This window comes from Lynx rufus, unplaced genomic scaffold, assembly GCF_022079265.1.
Source record: "Lynx rufus isolate CCGP_SWC_20201006 ecotype Redwood Valley unplaced genomic scaffold, mLynRuf1.p SCAF_1, whole genome shotgun sequence".
NCBI classification, from domain to species: Eukaryota; Metazoa; Chordata; class Mammalia; order Carnivora; family Felidae; genus Lynx; species Lynx rufus.
Window position 1 is genome coordinate 170844496 of NW_025814823.1, and position 15738 is coordinate 170860233.

The window sequence follows — 15738 nt, forward strand, 5'->3', positions numbered from 1 at the left end:
TCTCTCCCCTTTCATCAGTAATATCCTTTTCATTTTTTAAGTCCAATGAAACTATGCTTTAATAAAATAAAAACTTTTAATTAAAAAAATAGCATATCTTTTTCCTGACAACTTGGATCTATGTCTTCAAACACAAACTTAATTTTGCATGAGGACTAGGCTACCGTAACTATTCAGGACAGTTACAAGAAGAGGAGAAAGAAAGTAAATTTACAAGGAGGCAGGGAAAGAATAAGAGAGGAACCTGGGTGGTTCAGTTAAGTGTCCAACTCTCGATCTCAGCTCAGGTCATAATCTCACAGTTTTTGAGTTTAAGCCTTGCATGGGGCTCTGCACCGACTGCTAGGAGCCTGCTTGGGACTCCCTTCCTCCTTCTCTGCCCTTACCCGCACTAGCACATGCTTTCTCTCAAAATAAAGAAACATTTTTTAAGAAGAGTAAGAGAATGAAAAAGAAAGAGAACTATTATGAAAAACAATAATGAAAATATTAAGAAAACAAATGAAAGACAGATGTTTCTAGTGAAGGTAAAAGAGCTGTGTTATGGGCCATTTTCTGGCCCAGCTCACGGGTGAGAGTATTGCTTAAGTTCTCTGAGCAATCAGAGTGTCCTAGAAATGATCTCACTTCTGTTTCCCACCAGAAGAAAGACACTATTCCTGACCTAACCTAATATTTCCCTAACTACACAGGTGGACATGTAGATACTGTTCATACCTTCATCATTTGAACAAATCGAAAGAGAAAACAAAAAACAACAACAACAAAAAAAACAAGAAACAGTTATTCAGCATGCCAGGAATTTTCAGAGATTCTCTTACCTGAATGACAGCCCGAGGCAAGCCATAAGTGGATTCCAGCAGGAAGATAGCAAAAAACTAGGAAAAAAAACAAAGACAAAGATGTCTCTAGGGAGATTCTTTCAGATGAAATAATTTGCTTCCTAAGAATGATCTCTGAAGAAGGTTAATGTAATCTATTGAGGATTTATTGAATATCTATTACATGTAGCGTGTAAGACTGACCCCTGTGATGGTTATGATGAGGACCACAGGCATAAAACAACTCTTCCCATTCTTTCCTTCGCAATGGTTACTTGGGAAATCAGAACCACTTTTGAGCTTGTCTTAATTCCTCAGTTCTTTTTTTTTTTTAATTGAAGTGTAGTTGACACACAATGTTATATTAGTTTCAGGTGTACAATGTAGTGATTTGACAAGTCTATTCACTATACTATGCTCACAAGTGTAGCTACCATCTGTCACATTCCAGTGCTAATACCACTGACTATATCCCCTGTGTTGTACCTTTTATTCTCATAACCTATTCATTCCCTAAATGGAAGCTTATACCTCCACTCCTCTTCACCCTTAATTCTCTAGTTCTTAATAATATTTTCTATGGATTCTTGTACCTGATCCTCGCTTCCTTTAATTCCTTGGTTTCTTTCTTTTACCTTAACTATTTCTTACCTCTTGATACCAATACAATTACTGGAAGTCACTGCGAATGTTTTTGGAAAAAGTAAATCAAGTATTATAAAGCATTTCCTTCTTCCAAAGAACTCACAGTTTAATAAAAAGACAAAGTTGAAAAATTGTTGGAATTTTACATCATGAATGGAAGTCATAACACAGAAACCCAAAACAAGTATTTCTTTTTTTTTTTCAATATATGAAGTTTATTGTCAAATTGGTTTCCATAAAACACCCAGTGCTCATCCCAAAAGGTGCCCTCCTCAATACCCATCACCCACCCCCCCTCCCTCCCACCCCCCATCAACCCTCAGTTTGTTCTCAGTTTTTAACAGTCTCTTATGCTTTGGCTCTCTCCCACTCTAACCTCTTTTTGTTTTTTTGTTCCCCTCCCCCATGGGTTTCTGTTAAGTTTCTCAGGACCCACATAAGAGTGAAACCATATGGTATCTGTCTTTCTCTGTATGGTTTATTTCACTTAGCATCACACTCTCCAGTTCCATCCACATTGCTACAAAGGGCCATATTTCATTCTTTCTCATTGCCACGTAGTACTCCATTGTGTATATAAACCACAATTTCTTTATCCATTCATCAGTTGATGGACATTTAGGCTCTTTCCATAATTTGGCTATTGTTGAGAGTGCTGCTATAAACATTGGGGTACAAGTGCCCCTATGCATCAGTACTCCTGTATCCCTAAAACAAGTATTTCTTAAAGGGGAGGAAGGAGGTCACATGCAGGTAGGAGACCACTTGTGGAGATGTCCGGTGAAATGAGCATTGAATGACAGGAGAATGTCAACACCTGAGGATGTGAGGCTGAGAAGAAGAGAGCTTAGGGCACATTTGGAGCATATTAACATCAGATACTATTTGGCAGAAGCCTAACAGAATGAAGGAGATAAGGCTGGGAAGAGCTTGGAGCCAAGCAAGGTGGGATGATTGTAAATGTTAAGGCAACCGCTGGGAGTCATACCAAGAGTTTCTGAGCAGAAAAGTGATATGCTCAAAGTGATTTCAGAAGTCACATAATTATAGACAAGGAAATTGGGGGCCCCACGTTAAAGTGTTTAGCAGGCAAAGAGATGACTTCCAGGATGCCTGAGAAGGAGGCACCCTGTCCACATCATCTCCACAAAGACCCACAGAGATACAAAGTTTCAAAAGAAGAAAGGAGGCAACTCAGTCACACTCTAGAAAAATGCAAGTCAAACCTCAGGGAGGGCTGCTTTCTTCTGTCCCCATCCCATCAGCATACCCCAACTCAAGTGAAGAAATCTGTGTTCCTAGCTCCTGCTTGCTGACCAGAAACACCTCTGATGTCACAGCAGATGAATCAAGCTTTGGCATCACCCCACAACACCCTGAAAAGTTGGTGATGGGGGAAGGGGCAGCGAGATTTCTTTCCCAAAATTTGCTGTTTGCTGCTATGACCAAAAAAAAAAAAAAAAAAAAGACACCTAAATTTGGAGGATTCCAGAAAAGCCCATTTAGAAGTCATCAGTGAATCAGCGGCTTTCCATGACTCCTGTTAGCACCACATTCTTTATTCCCAGGCCTTAACCAGTGAACTGGGTCCAGCTGTACTGGTACAGCTGTTGAGCGCCTTCTATGAAAAAAGTTCACTTCTGGCTCAAGTCTCCACCCCACCCCCACCCCTGAGTCTGTGCTTTTCCCGCTTCCCTCGCCACCCCCTGCTGTTCTTCCCAGGCACCGCTCGGCCTGTGACCTTTGCTAGGACTCACGTGGGGCGCCCTGCCTCGTCTGCTTTGGCGGTGATTCCTAGGAACTTCCCAAGGACCAGGGCTTTGCAGGCTCTGACACGCAAGGGGTGGGGGTAAAGGGAGGAAGAGGGGAGCTGGGTGTCTGGAGAGCCCCGGGCGGCACGAGCCAAGCTTGGGTGGAGTGGGGTTCATCCCCCAGAAGCCCAATGAGTGCCGGCATTCCGTCCCTTCAGTCCTTGGTTGGCGTGGCCACAGCCGAGAAGGCGGCGAGGCATCCTCTCGGGAGCTGTCCCCGAATCATTTGGCTGCGCTTAAACTTTTCCGGATGAAGGAGGGCTTGCAAGTACAAACCCGAGCCCTCCACCCTTGAGGGTGTTCAAGCCCCAGGTGCCCGAAGTTGCTAGGCTGCGCAGGCGTGGGGCTAAGCGCCTAGGACGCACGGGGCGCACGAATCTTGCGCGCCTTCGCGAGACCCGCGCGTTGGACAGCACCTTCCGCCGGTGCGCACCGCGGCACATCGCGCGACGCAGTTGGGTCCCGCTGGTCCGGTGTCGGCGTCTTTACGCTGGCCTTTAGAGTGGGGCTGTGAAGGTGGAGGGGAGTTGGATTCTGTGGTTTCAAGAGTTTTTGACTAGAACATGCTAGAGAAGACCGGAGCCCCTGAGGTGCCCCCAGTCACCCAAGAGTAGACGCTTCTTACCTGAAATTGATAAGGGAGTTTTGAAAAGTAAGTGTTTTGAGGGCGAGCCCCATCAGATCGTTTCCCATTCATGTCAACTTCGAATCGGCCCTGAGCTTAAGGTTCTAGTCACCATTGCACTTCAGTGCCTTCCCATGGAAGAGAAGCCTGAAGCTGCACCCACCCTCCAAAGCATCCCATTAAGTAAGCACATGAGTTTCTTTAGTTGCCACAGACGAAAGAAAGTACTACTTGAAAACGGCCAAAAGAAATACTCAAGAGTGTACAGCATGAGTGAGCATTGGTACCTAGTCCTTAGAGTGGCTGCCGTTTGGGGATATTTTTTTTCTAACAAGAAAGGGGCTTGGTCATGGAAATGGCCCTGCAGGAGAAAGAGGTAGGTATCTGTTTCTTAAAGCACCTTCTGGCACATATCAAGGGTTTAGGGCAAAGATAAAAGGAGGAAGGTGAGGGAAATTCCTGATGGTTTTTTACCAATGTGAAAATTCCATAGATTTGGCTAGTTCTATTTTTTCTTTCATGTAACCAATTCAGAATTCTATGAAGGAAGAGAATGACATCAAGGAAAATCATTGGTCTAGGAGAAAAGAGCCCGTAGGCGTTTAGGTGTTATATATGTGGAGCCAGAAAGCTCTGGAGCATCAGGGAGACTCCAACTTAAGGCAACAGCATGGGTGAATATGGGCTTCATGTGCACTGGGAATGAGAGACAAAGACTGGTGCCTGGGCATGTGCCCCTAAGGCAGGCCTTGCAGATCTAGAGGCAATTCGGTGTGGGTGGAAAGACTTTAGTGGGAAACAGGCGTGGAATTGAGTTTCCAAGTATATTGCCTGATGCCTTATTATTTGTTCTGTCAGTTTTTTTCAGGAAGATCTTCATCTTACAACTGGTAGGGCTGGTGCTAACCTACAATTTCACTGACTGTGACTTTGAGAAGATTAGAAAGAAGTATCAGGAAGTCATTTATCAAGCCCTGAATAAATACATGAATGGGGTAAGTGAAGAAACATTAAAAATATTTTTTTTCATCAAAAGAATAGGCATACACACATGCAAACTACAATTTAATTTTTAAGGAAAGAAACATGATTTGGAAAAAAATCATGGCCCAGCATTTTGTCAGACTTTCTTACAAGTGATACTTAAATATACTAGCCTCTACCTAGAAATTGGCACACATTAAGTGTGCAGATGCTGATGAGGAGCAGATATTGATGGATAATATATATCTATCAAGGTGTCTATCCTCTGCTGAAGTGCTGCTCTACCAGTGCAGTAAAAAAGAAAAGTGGGTAAGGGCTTGAGAGAGAAAGGGGAGTAAAAAATAGGGAATTCTTGTGAGCTAAGCCCTAACCAGAGAGGACAGCCCTGGGAAATGTGCACTGCAGGTCTTTCTAGTGTTCTAGAAGCCTTAGAATGCCATTATGGGATAAGGTGCGCTTTAGGCTTTTAATATACAGTAGTAACATTATTTTCCTGATTATTCTAATTTCTGGATAGAGTATGCAGGTGTGAAATGCATGAATGGTTACAAGGCCGATGTGGGCTTTTGAAAGATGGCATTATTGCTCACTTGTGTAGTTTTATGTACAAGTATGCCCAGTTTGGTGCCGGGGAGGGGGGGGTGTCTCTCTCTAGGACCAGGATCCTTTAATATCCGGTTTCAAACACTAGCAGGTACTATCTGAATTCCACGTGTTTCACTACCTTGTCAATGGTAAGAACAGCTAGATGCGCAGGAAGCAAGTGCCTAAGTGGAAACTGCTTTCAGAGCATCTTTAAAACCTGGGAGCAATGGGGGCGTGGGAGGGGGGGGAATGATTTCCCTTGTGAACTAAGGCTTTACTTATTGTCTTTTTTTTTTTTTTTCTTCTTTCTTCCAGGTCAAGACCACCGAATTCAACAACTACATCTACTGTGAAGACCCGGTGAGTGGGTGCTGTGCACTGCTGGCTTTCTCCAGAGACACACCTGGCATTCCTGAGAGAGGGTAACCTGCGGCGCGTAGAACCGCAGGCGGTGGTGGCTGGGCTCCCAGGCGACGCTGACCGAGTAGGGACGCCTGGGCTGCCAGAAACCTCCGGGCCAGTGCCCTGCTTGGGACGCTACTTCTGTTCCAGTTTAGGGAGAGGAAGTCTCTCCTGGGAGCCAGTGGGATTCCGGGAGAGTCCCCTCTCCCCCAACCCAGGCCCCCGGCGGGAAAAGCAAGTCTGGAATAGTGACCAGGCAACGACGTCAGGGACACCTCTCCCAGGGTGCAGAGCCTCTGCGGGGCGCGCCCCGCCTCTCGGCCGCAGTCAGGGCGGCGAGACTGGGGCGGAGCCAGCACCGGCGCGCGTCCTTTCTCCTCCAGCGCGGCTGGCATGCTCGCAACGCCCCTGGTTCCTCCTCCGTACGTGGGTTCTCTCTCTCTCTCTCTCTCTCTCTCTCTCTCTCTCTCTCTCTCTCTCCCCCTCTCCCTCTCCCTCTCCCTCTCCCGCCCCCTCTGTCTCCCTTTCTCCCTCTCTCTCTCCCCTCCCTCCCTCTCTCTCCCTTTCTCTCTCTCTCTCTCTCTCTCTCTCTTCTTCCGCCGAGATCTCTTCCTCCCCCTCTTAGCGCGTCTGTGAAGTCTCCCGCTCCCCTCCCCCACCTCTCCCCCCCCCCCCCCCGCCCCGAATCTTCACTCGTTTCTTATGGACTCTCTTTTTTTGTCTCTTTCCGTTGTTTGTTTTTCCTGGCGTTTTCCCCGGTGTTTCCCCCGTTTCTCGTAAACCTTGCCGCCCGTGAGCAGCCAGATTGCCTCGCTAAAATCGACCTCATTACCTTCTATCCCACCCACGGCTGCACGACACTGGCCAAGGAAATCTTTGCGATAAGAACTAACGCTACGCTCACTCTCCAGTGCCCAGGCTACTCAGGAACGCAGGTAAGCTTTCTAAAGCCTTGGAATTAACCTTGAAGTGGCACTCTGTTGCAGAAGTCATTACGATTTTTATTCAGGTCCTATCTCCTGAAGAGCAAAGGAGCCTGTAACAGCTGTAGACTCAGTACACACAGGGTCCCCAAACCCATCTATTTCTAGGGTTCTGATTATTTTGGCCCAATTATAGTTCTAAACCTTAGGCAGTGTTTCAGGATAAGATCAGTGAGCCTATATCCTGGTTGCCCGAACATGGGAGAGTAATTATCCAAAATGCCAATTCCCAGGGACCCAACCTAGACCTTAAAAATCACAATCCCTGTGCATTGACTCCTTACGAGATTCTTATCCTAAATTTGAGCAGCATTGTTTGGGCTTCGCACTAAATAATGTGTGTTTCTTTCATAAAATTTTAAATTATACATTAAATCTCTACCCGACATTTGCTTAATTGCTTGTATAGCTCTCTTTACATAGTGCATTTTTGCATATGCAGTTACGTGCATTTGAATGGATGTGTAACTTTAAATAGAAACAGTAGTGCAGAGTTAGGAGCAGGAAGTCTGGAAGACAGGCTTTCCTGACTTTGGATCCTAGTCCCAAAACTTCTATTTTGACATAACTTCTAGCCTCTCTGTGGTCAGTTTCATGTGCAAAATGAGAGTCACATTAGCGAGTCCCATATAGAGTGTTTATGAGGATTAAATGAGTCAATAGATGTGAAAGTACTTAGAATAGCGCCTGGCAAATGACAAGTATTCAATAAATATTGACGTTTTTATGAAGTATTTATAGAGTATTCAATAAATAATGCAAGTAAAGCAGGGCATTTATCTTCCTGATGACAAATTTAAAAACGACAAAAGAGAGACAAGTGCAGATGTGTATGATTGCTGTGAACTTTCTCAGTCTGCACACTGTGTGGCCAAGGCCGTCACATTTTTAGGGATTAAAGATTGAGCCATATGGTCCATCCATATGGACATCCATAGAGTTGAATGCTCAATACCACACAGCCATGTGAAAAACCTGTTTGGCTCTATGGCTTCCGTCAAGGAGACGCTGGCAAATCTACAGATAGCCACAGTGACATTCATCCATATAAGAAGAGCATAGAAGACAGTCTAGATCAAGTTCTAGACAGCATGCGAGAAAGAGAAAGTCTGAGTAATTTATTTCAGCCCCCTCCCAAGCCCAAAGGGAGAGCCTAAGACCAGTATTTTAGATTCAGTAGATTTTAGAGTAAGATTTTTGCTTAGTAACCTGATGAATTTTATTGATCTGAATATTGCATGTCCAGAAGGCCTAGTCTGTCACTATTCAAGAGTAATTCAGGTGAAAGAATACACAGAAAGATTATCACAATCTTTTTTTTTTTTTTAAGTTTAGATTCCTTTTTAGTCTGTGGCACACTTCGGTGGCAGGAGGGACAGAAAGCAGCAGCACTTTGGGTCCAAATAAGAGGTTTACTGAATTACATCTGTAAAGAGGCATAAGCTCTGTTCTTGAAGAATGTATGGTCTTGTCAGGGACATCATGAAACCACCAACTTAATCATTTATTTAGTCATTCAATAAATATTCAGCGTTTCCTACGTAAAAGACATTGTTGTCAGCACCACGGGGAATACCCATGATGCAATAATAAAACCAGCATGTGAGAGACAAGTTAAATGAAATACACTCTGAAGCACTAGAAGAGTTTCCAAAAGAAAAGTTTGAGCAATGAGCAGAGGGCTTGTAAAGAGGTGGTGCTTGGCGTTGAAGCAAGAGTAGGTGGGTGGAGAGGAGGGAGGGCATTCCTCTAGGAGAAAACACATAGGAGCACATGTAAGCAGATGTTTGGGAGACACACAGAGATGGATTTGCATAAAGAAGACCCTGCCACTCAGTGGTTGTTAACGATTGTGACAGTCTTGACGATTGATTCTCCTATTCCACAGATAAATAATACCCAGGCAAAGAAGAAAAGAAAGAAAAGACAAGTTACAACAAATAAATGCCGGGAACAAGTCTCACACTTAATGGAATTGTGGCGTCGATTCAGTCGCATTTCATAGAAACAAAATACACCTTCCTTCAGGCTGTATTTCACCCCAACAAAATAAATCATCTTTATTAAGGAGATGTAATGTTAACTCTAACTGTGACACTTAAAAGATCACCAATAGTTATTTTTTTAATTACAGAAGGGTTTCTTGTTTTTGTAAGCTTTTATTGTGTGATGTGGTTTTATAATGCAGGGGAAACACTACCCCTCAAATGTAGGGGGAAACTGCCATAGCAGTGATGCCTGGGCCACTGGCCCTGTGCGGTAATTCTCTGCTGGAACTACATAAGCCTTACTTCAAGGGGAGAATCTAAACATGCAGCAGAAGGAAAAAGAGAAGGCTGAGAAAGGAAAAGGTTGAACTCAAGAGCATGTAAACCTCTGTTTAAAAGGCAGATGTTTCGTCTATGTATACTGATACTTACTGTGTTCTCATGCTAAAAATGTACAAAAGAATATAAAAGCAAAACGTGTGCACAAAAAGTTGTACACATAATGAAGCAATCTGAAAGAATGTCCAAGTAAAATATTGTGCAAGTATTATACATCAAGTTTTAAAAATTATCTGACAAGAGTGATGTATATGCAACCAGGTCCTGAATTGCCTTTATTAAAGCTAAAATATATATTTTTTTAAATTTATGGAATATATTTTTTATTTATTTGTAAGCACTTTTTAAAATGTACATATTGCTTTGTAATTGACACAATATATTTCTTAATAAAACGATTCTCAAATTAGCTTCTTATGAATGGTCTTTTTAATGTGGTTAGTAGACTGAGGTGCATCACTTTTCTTCAGTTTTTTTTTGAACTCTAGCCTTAATTTTTTAATTCATTAAAAATTTATTTTTTTATCAGTATAACTGACATATTCATTTCAGATGTACAACATAATGCTTTGGTATTTGTATATATTGCAAAATGATCATCACAATAAGTCTGGTTAGTATCTATCAACATACATAGTTATAGATTTTGTGTGTGTGTGATGAAAACTTCAAAGATCTTCATTTCTTTAGTTCATTATGTCCCCTCATTCTTGGAGCCCACTGGCTATGCCCCCTCTTGCTTTGTAGCTTGGCCCTACCTATGGAGAGAATATTTGGGGATAGGTGGCTTCAGGGTGCATTCCGATTATCTTTTTCTCAAGCTATGTCTCTAGTCCTTCTTTCCCCTGTTGAATTTCCCCCACACCTGGAAGACAGTGGAGAAAAAGGTAAACAATGTCAAATCATCCATTTTCCTATTCTTGAATGCCTGCTGACAGGTAAAGCCACAGGCACTCTGTCACTCACCTCCCAGTTAGATTGTTCTGAACACCAGTGGGAGGGGCGACCCTAGCCATAGAGTCCAGGCCAAAATAGAGCAGATAGAAACACATGGATTTTTCCTTGAGTAGAAACTTTCCCCCGACCACCGCTCTGAGGACTGGTGCTCACAGGAGAAGCTCAAGGTACCTAAATCCAACTTAGCTGCCAACAGGGAAGAGGAAGCTTACATTATGTACCCAAAAAACATTTATGGAGCACCTACTGTGTGCCATCCCTTCAGCCAAGTACTAGGGATACAAAAGTAAATGAAACACAGCTTTTACCCAAAGAAACTCAGTGTCGCTGAATACGCAATTTCCTTTGCCCTGAGGAAGTTTCCTTTGCTGTCTTTCTAAAATAAAGCCCTCTAAAGAAAGAGACCCAGCCCAGGGACCTAAATGCCATCATAAGAGAAATTCCTGTGGGTATAGCCTGGGCTAGTACTCATTAATTTTCTATGCAAAAGGTGGGAAAAGAAATGACCATTTAAACCTATTAACTGCATTTTTCTAGGGATCTAGGGATTAACTGATGAGATTTCACCCCACTGTGAAAACAAATATGCTTACAAATTTTCTCAAGGTTATTGCCAGTTTCCCTATAAGCAGGGAGGAATGAAGAATTGAAGATAGAAGAGGCAGCTCAATGTGTTGATCGAATGCAGTTTCTTTGAGTTTTCTGCTTTATCTTTAAAAATGTGTGTAATTTGGGGCGCCTGGGTGGCGCAGTCGGTTAAGCGTCCGACTTCAGCCAGGTCACGATCTCGCGGTCCGGGAGTTCAAGCCCCGCGTCGGGCTCTGGGCTGATGGCTCAGAGCCTGGAGCCTGTTTCCAATTCTGTGTCTCCCTCTCTCTCTGCCCCTCCCCCGTTCATGCTCTGTCTCTCTCTGTCCCAAAAATAAATAAACGTTGAAAAAAAAAATAAATAAAAAAAATAAAATAAAAATGTGTGTAATTTATATATTTCATTTTTCTATGCACCCCAAGGGTGTTTTAATATAAAAATAATCATTTTAATTACTAACTATCCACTAAAAGTAAAGTACAAGTAGATGCACCATATTAATGTAGTAAGAACTTTTCCAAATGTTGTAAAGGAAATGTGGATTATATATTTCTACTTTTTGAGATGAACTGAGGTTTTCTGGTGGACTCATATGTTGTCATTTTTTTCAATGTTTATTTTTGAGAGAGAGAGAGGGTGCTAGTGGAGGAGGGATGGGGGGGGGACAGAAGATCTGAAGTGGGCTCTGAGCTGACAGCAGTATGCCAGATGTGGGGCTCCAAGGATGAGGGGACATAATGAACTGAAGAGAGGAAGATCTTTGAAGTTTTCATCACAAGAAAAAAAATCTGTAACTATGTATGTTGACACATACTAACCAGACTTACTGTGATCATAACTTGAGTCTAAGTCAGATGCTCAACCGACTGAGCTGCCCAGGCGACCCTCGTATGTAGTCAGTTTTATAAATGTTCCATGGTCAGTGGAAGGAAAGCTGCAAATTCTGGTTTAAGCATATATCAACTAGGGCTCCTGTGTTAATTATGCTATTTACATCATCTATAACCTCATCTTGTGACATGTAGACAAAAGCATGCAGCAACAATTGTAATTGGCAGTTATCGTACGATCATCTCTGAGCTGAAGCTGTGAATGGCAAATAAGATGGAAATGGCCTGAGGTTTTAAGTGCACAACCGAATGGATGGATCAACCAAAAGTGAAGTCGGCCCCACTTCTTTATTTTTCTTTGTGTGAGCTACTTGAGTAAAGGTTTTGTTTTGGCTTTGATTTTGGTTTTGGTTTTGAGTCTTCGTTTTGAGTCTACTGGTTTTGAGTCTACTTATTGCTGAAAGCAGCAATTTTTATGAGGGCCAAAAAGAGATAAGATTTGATTTAAGGAGTAATTTGAAGTGGGGCAGGGGGTAGGGGGTGTTGAGCAAGATGAAGTCAGGCCTTAATAACATGGGGAACAAAGCCTAAGTTGTGACCTTAGTTGGGGGCGGGAACCAGGTCCCGTGTACAAGAGTGCCACTCTTTAACATATTTCATATTCCTTCCTCTAACCAAGTCTTTTCTTGCCTTAAAGATTATAGCTAAGATGCTACTTTTCTAGAATGTGCTTTTATGACCCTGTTCCCTCCCTTTCTACTCTCCCTTGCACTATTTATGCTTCTTATGGGGAGGGAGATGGTAAGAGATTTCAAATTGTGTTGAGGATGAATTTAGACTGTTTGGAGGAGATATCTTGGATATGAAAATTTGTGGAATCATTTAGGGTAAATAGATCACATGGATGTGGAAGCTGAGGAAGACCTAGTGAAATCTTATGAGTACTGCTCATACTTTATCCTGGTATAATAACTAACACATGGTGGATTCTCAGTAAAATACTGAGTAAATTAAATGAACTAAACTGAAATCAAAAGTTAAATACCTGTTTCCCAAGAATAAACTGTTCCTTAAAGGCCAGCATGAGTCAGAAATGGAAATGTCAGCAGCAACTATCTTCTGCTGTCTACCACCTGCTTTCTGCCCCCCCCCACCCCATTACTTCTGTAGGTATCTAAAAGGCAAAAATATTATCATATTCCAAAATTAATCAATGTTGTTGCAGTCTGCCACTAATCTCCACAGGCTTCTTTCTTAACAACTCTCCTCTGCCTATTCCTTCCCTCCCCACAAATGCAAAATAAAGCATTCAAGCATCAAACATCCACTAAGCCTCTATTTTGTGTCATCTCTGGGCACATGGCTGAGAACATAGATAATATGAAAATCTTAAAATCATACCAAAGGATATTTATCATTTGTGAACCTTGTGTCCCTCACCTTCTCAAGAACAGCTTTAATACTTCTATAAAGAAAAACATACTACATTTTTTTAAAAAAAATCAGTTTTATATGCTACCTTTCACACACTTCTTCAGAAATTCCTACAGGCCTTCACCAGGTTACAATGAGATAATAAACAATCATCAAATCCCACTGGCTTGCGACAACAAGTCAGTTGTCACTCATGTTGCAGATAAGCTCCAGGTTTTACCCACACATCTTCTCATTCTAGGATTTAGGCTGAAAAAGCAACCCTCATATGGGACATGCTTTCTTCTTGTGACAGAGGAAAAGAGCAGAAACATGCAATCACTCTTCAAGCTTCTTCTGGGACATGGTGTACATCACATATGCTTATGTGCGATGAACAAAACAAGTCAAATGCTCCCTATCCTGCTACAAAGGATTTGCTATAAGGCCGAGGCAAAGGGCAGGGATAAATCTTATAGGGAGGGTGTATAAATATAGGGAATCCTCAAATAATATATACTACTCATACTCTGGGAGGGGATATGACTGATCTAGGAAAGAAAAAACATTTCATATTTTTAGCATTTTATATGTAGATTTTTTTCATGAAGCAAATGTTTATTGAGTAACTCTTATGTTCTAGGCACTGTTCTGGGTGCTCGTTGTGTATCAATGAATAAAACAAAGAAAAAAACTAACCTCTACTTTCATTGAACTTATCCATTATTAAAATAAAATAAATCTATTAGATAAGTTCATAATATAGTAAGCAGCTCTTCTCTCTTTTTGAATTTGAATAAATATTTACAGACAGTTAGCATCTTGATCACTGTCAAAGCACATCTCAAGCATGGCTAGAAATGTGCACTGCTATTGTGATATCCAGAGTAAAAATGAAAGTTCAAGTAAGTACAACATGTCAAGAACTGGTAACAAACTACCATTCTGTTAGCATCTGCTCTTTAATTATCCCAAGTGTTCAAGACTATTTGTGCCAAGTACTATAAATCAAGATTTCCTTGTTCAGGAATGTACAAGTCAGATGTTCAAGTTAGTGGGCCAGTTATTCTCAACAATTCAAACCAGGAGCACTAATTAAAGAGGAAACCGTGGACTAGAGAAGTTAAGTGATGTGGGTCAAATGGTAGAAAAAGGCAACACCTAGTTCAGTACTCTGTTACACTACACTGCCTTTCTCCTTTGATTCAGATGTCCGTCTTCTTATAGCCACATCTGTGTTTCTGAAGATCTGTATAGCTCGGGACAAGGCAAAGTCAGTCTGTAGAGTTACCCTGGCTTCCCTTGTAAAGAATCACTATCATATCAACACCACTGGCACACACTTGGGCCACAATGCTATGCTAGTATAACATATATCTCCGTTAAGCACGTCTACATTCAACTGATTATTAGTGCCAGTGAGTGAAACCTAACATTGCAAGTGAAATTTGGAGTTATAAATAATTTTGCTTTGTAGGTAATGATGTTTGTTGGTACTGTGAGTCAGAATTCAACACCACCTTGGCAAAATAAAATAGTATACTGTTCCCAACTGGTTGGTATGAAAAAGAATGTCTATTGCAAAAGCACTTTTCAGTTTTCCATAAGTAGTTTAATATAACATTTTTTATTAGAAAGAGAAAAGAGAAATCATATTCAACTTTTTCTCTGTTTCAGCAAGTTAAACTGAGCTCTATAGATCATCTCTGTGCTGTTAATGCTAACTTATGTAACATCAGAGTCTAGCCTTAAAATGCAATAATACAGAATGCTTTTTACATTATCAAAAGGAAGCTTAGATGAAGATAAAGAAGCGTTCTCACCCCTACACCCACAGAAGAGGAGAGATCATTCTTTGTCATTTACTATTTCAAAGAATCTGATTTGATTAAACATCATATCATAAATTTTCACAAGAATAATCTGGTTTTCCTGTGAAATATATGGGCTTATGTAAATAATCACAAATTTTATCAATTCTTTTTTCCTCTGTTACTAAAAATCTGGTTTGGGAAGTGGTTTTGGGTTGGAAAGCTCTTGTAAGACTGAAACTTTTAGAAATTATTGTCAATTCTATAACCTATAATTCTGATTGGTGCCATTTTCAAAAAAGTCAGGGAGGGGGTACAGAGAGGGTAGATACAAGGAAGGAAAATTTAAAAATGTGCATTACAGTTTTTCTTAGAACAAGATATTGATAGTTTAGTGGTATTTTTAATTAATATTGCTATGAAAGTATTATAGTTTGCCATTTTAGTTCAAAACTATAAGAGTTTTAATTTCCTGAGAGAGATAATATGAAAAGATAGAACAAAAAACTCTCCTAAGATCTCATTCCATAAAAAAAAGAGCCCTACTTCCATTTTTACCTATTATGAATGGCATCTCTAAGTCGGGTATTTTTTAGGCTCTCCAGTTGGTGATATCACATAATACAAAAGGAAAAAATCTTATTTATGCTTGAAGGCTGTTGCTGTGGCTGGTGGTGGAGACCACCTCCCTCTAAAGATGTTGAAAACGCTGAAAAGTTGTTTTCCCTCTCTCTGTCACCACTAAAACATGAACATACAATGCAGCCTTGGTCAATAGGACCTGAGGTAAGTCTGCTGCAGGAATTCTGGAAAAGATTTTCTTTTCTTACTCTTCATAACTTGACATTTTGTTTCTACATATTATTTTTAGAATAGCTGCATTCAACTGTTAAAACAAAACAAAAACCTAGACAGACTTTTCCCAGAAGCCTCTCTCTAAAATCTCATTGGCCAGA

The 15738-nt window shown here is 41.3% G+C and overlaps 1 protein-coding gene across 1 annotated transcript; it reads left to right on the plus strand.

Moving 5' to 3' along the window:
• Positions 1 to 4251: 4251 nt before the first annotated feature.
• Positions 4252 to 9532, plus strand: TSLP (thymic stromal lymphopoietin). The gene is made up of 5 exons (XM_047076679.1): positions 4252 to 4278; positions 4688 to 4897; positions 5787 to 5831; positions 6674 to 6808; positions 8745 to 9532. The coding sequence occupies exons 1-5, from the start codon at positions 4252 to 4254 to the stop codon at positions 8859 to 8861; spliced, it is 534 nt and encodes a 177-aa protein (XP_046932635.1). The 3' UTR covers positions 8862 to 9532.
• The last annotated feature ends 6206 nt before the right edge of the window (positions 9533 to 15738 follow it).

Excerpts from the sequence above, each read along its gene's own strand:
- TSLP (XM_047076679.1), top strand. The coding sequence starts at position 4,252 with ATGGAAATGGCCCTGCAGGAGAAAGAG. Across the intron at positions 4,279-4,687 it reads TGGCCCTGCAGGAGAAAGAG|ACTTTAGTGGGAAACAGGCG; the intron begins GTAGGTATCTGT and ends GTGGGTGGAAAG. Across the intron at positions 4,898-5,786 it reads TGAATAAATACATGAATGGG|GTCAAGACCACCGAATTCAA; the intron begins GTAAGTGAAGAA and ends TCTTTCTTCCAG.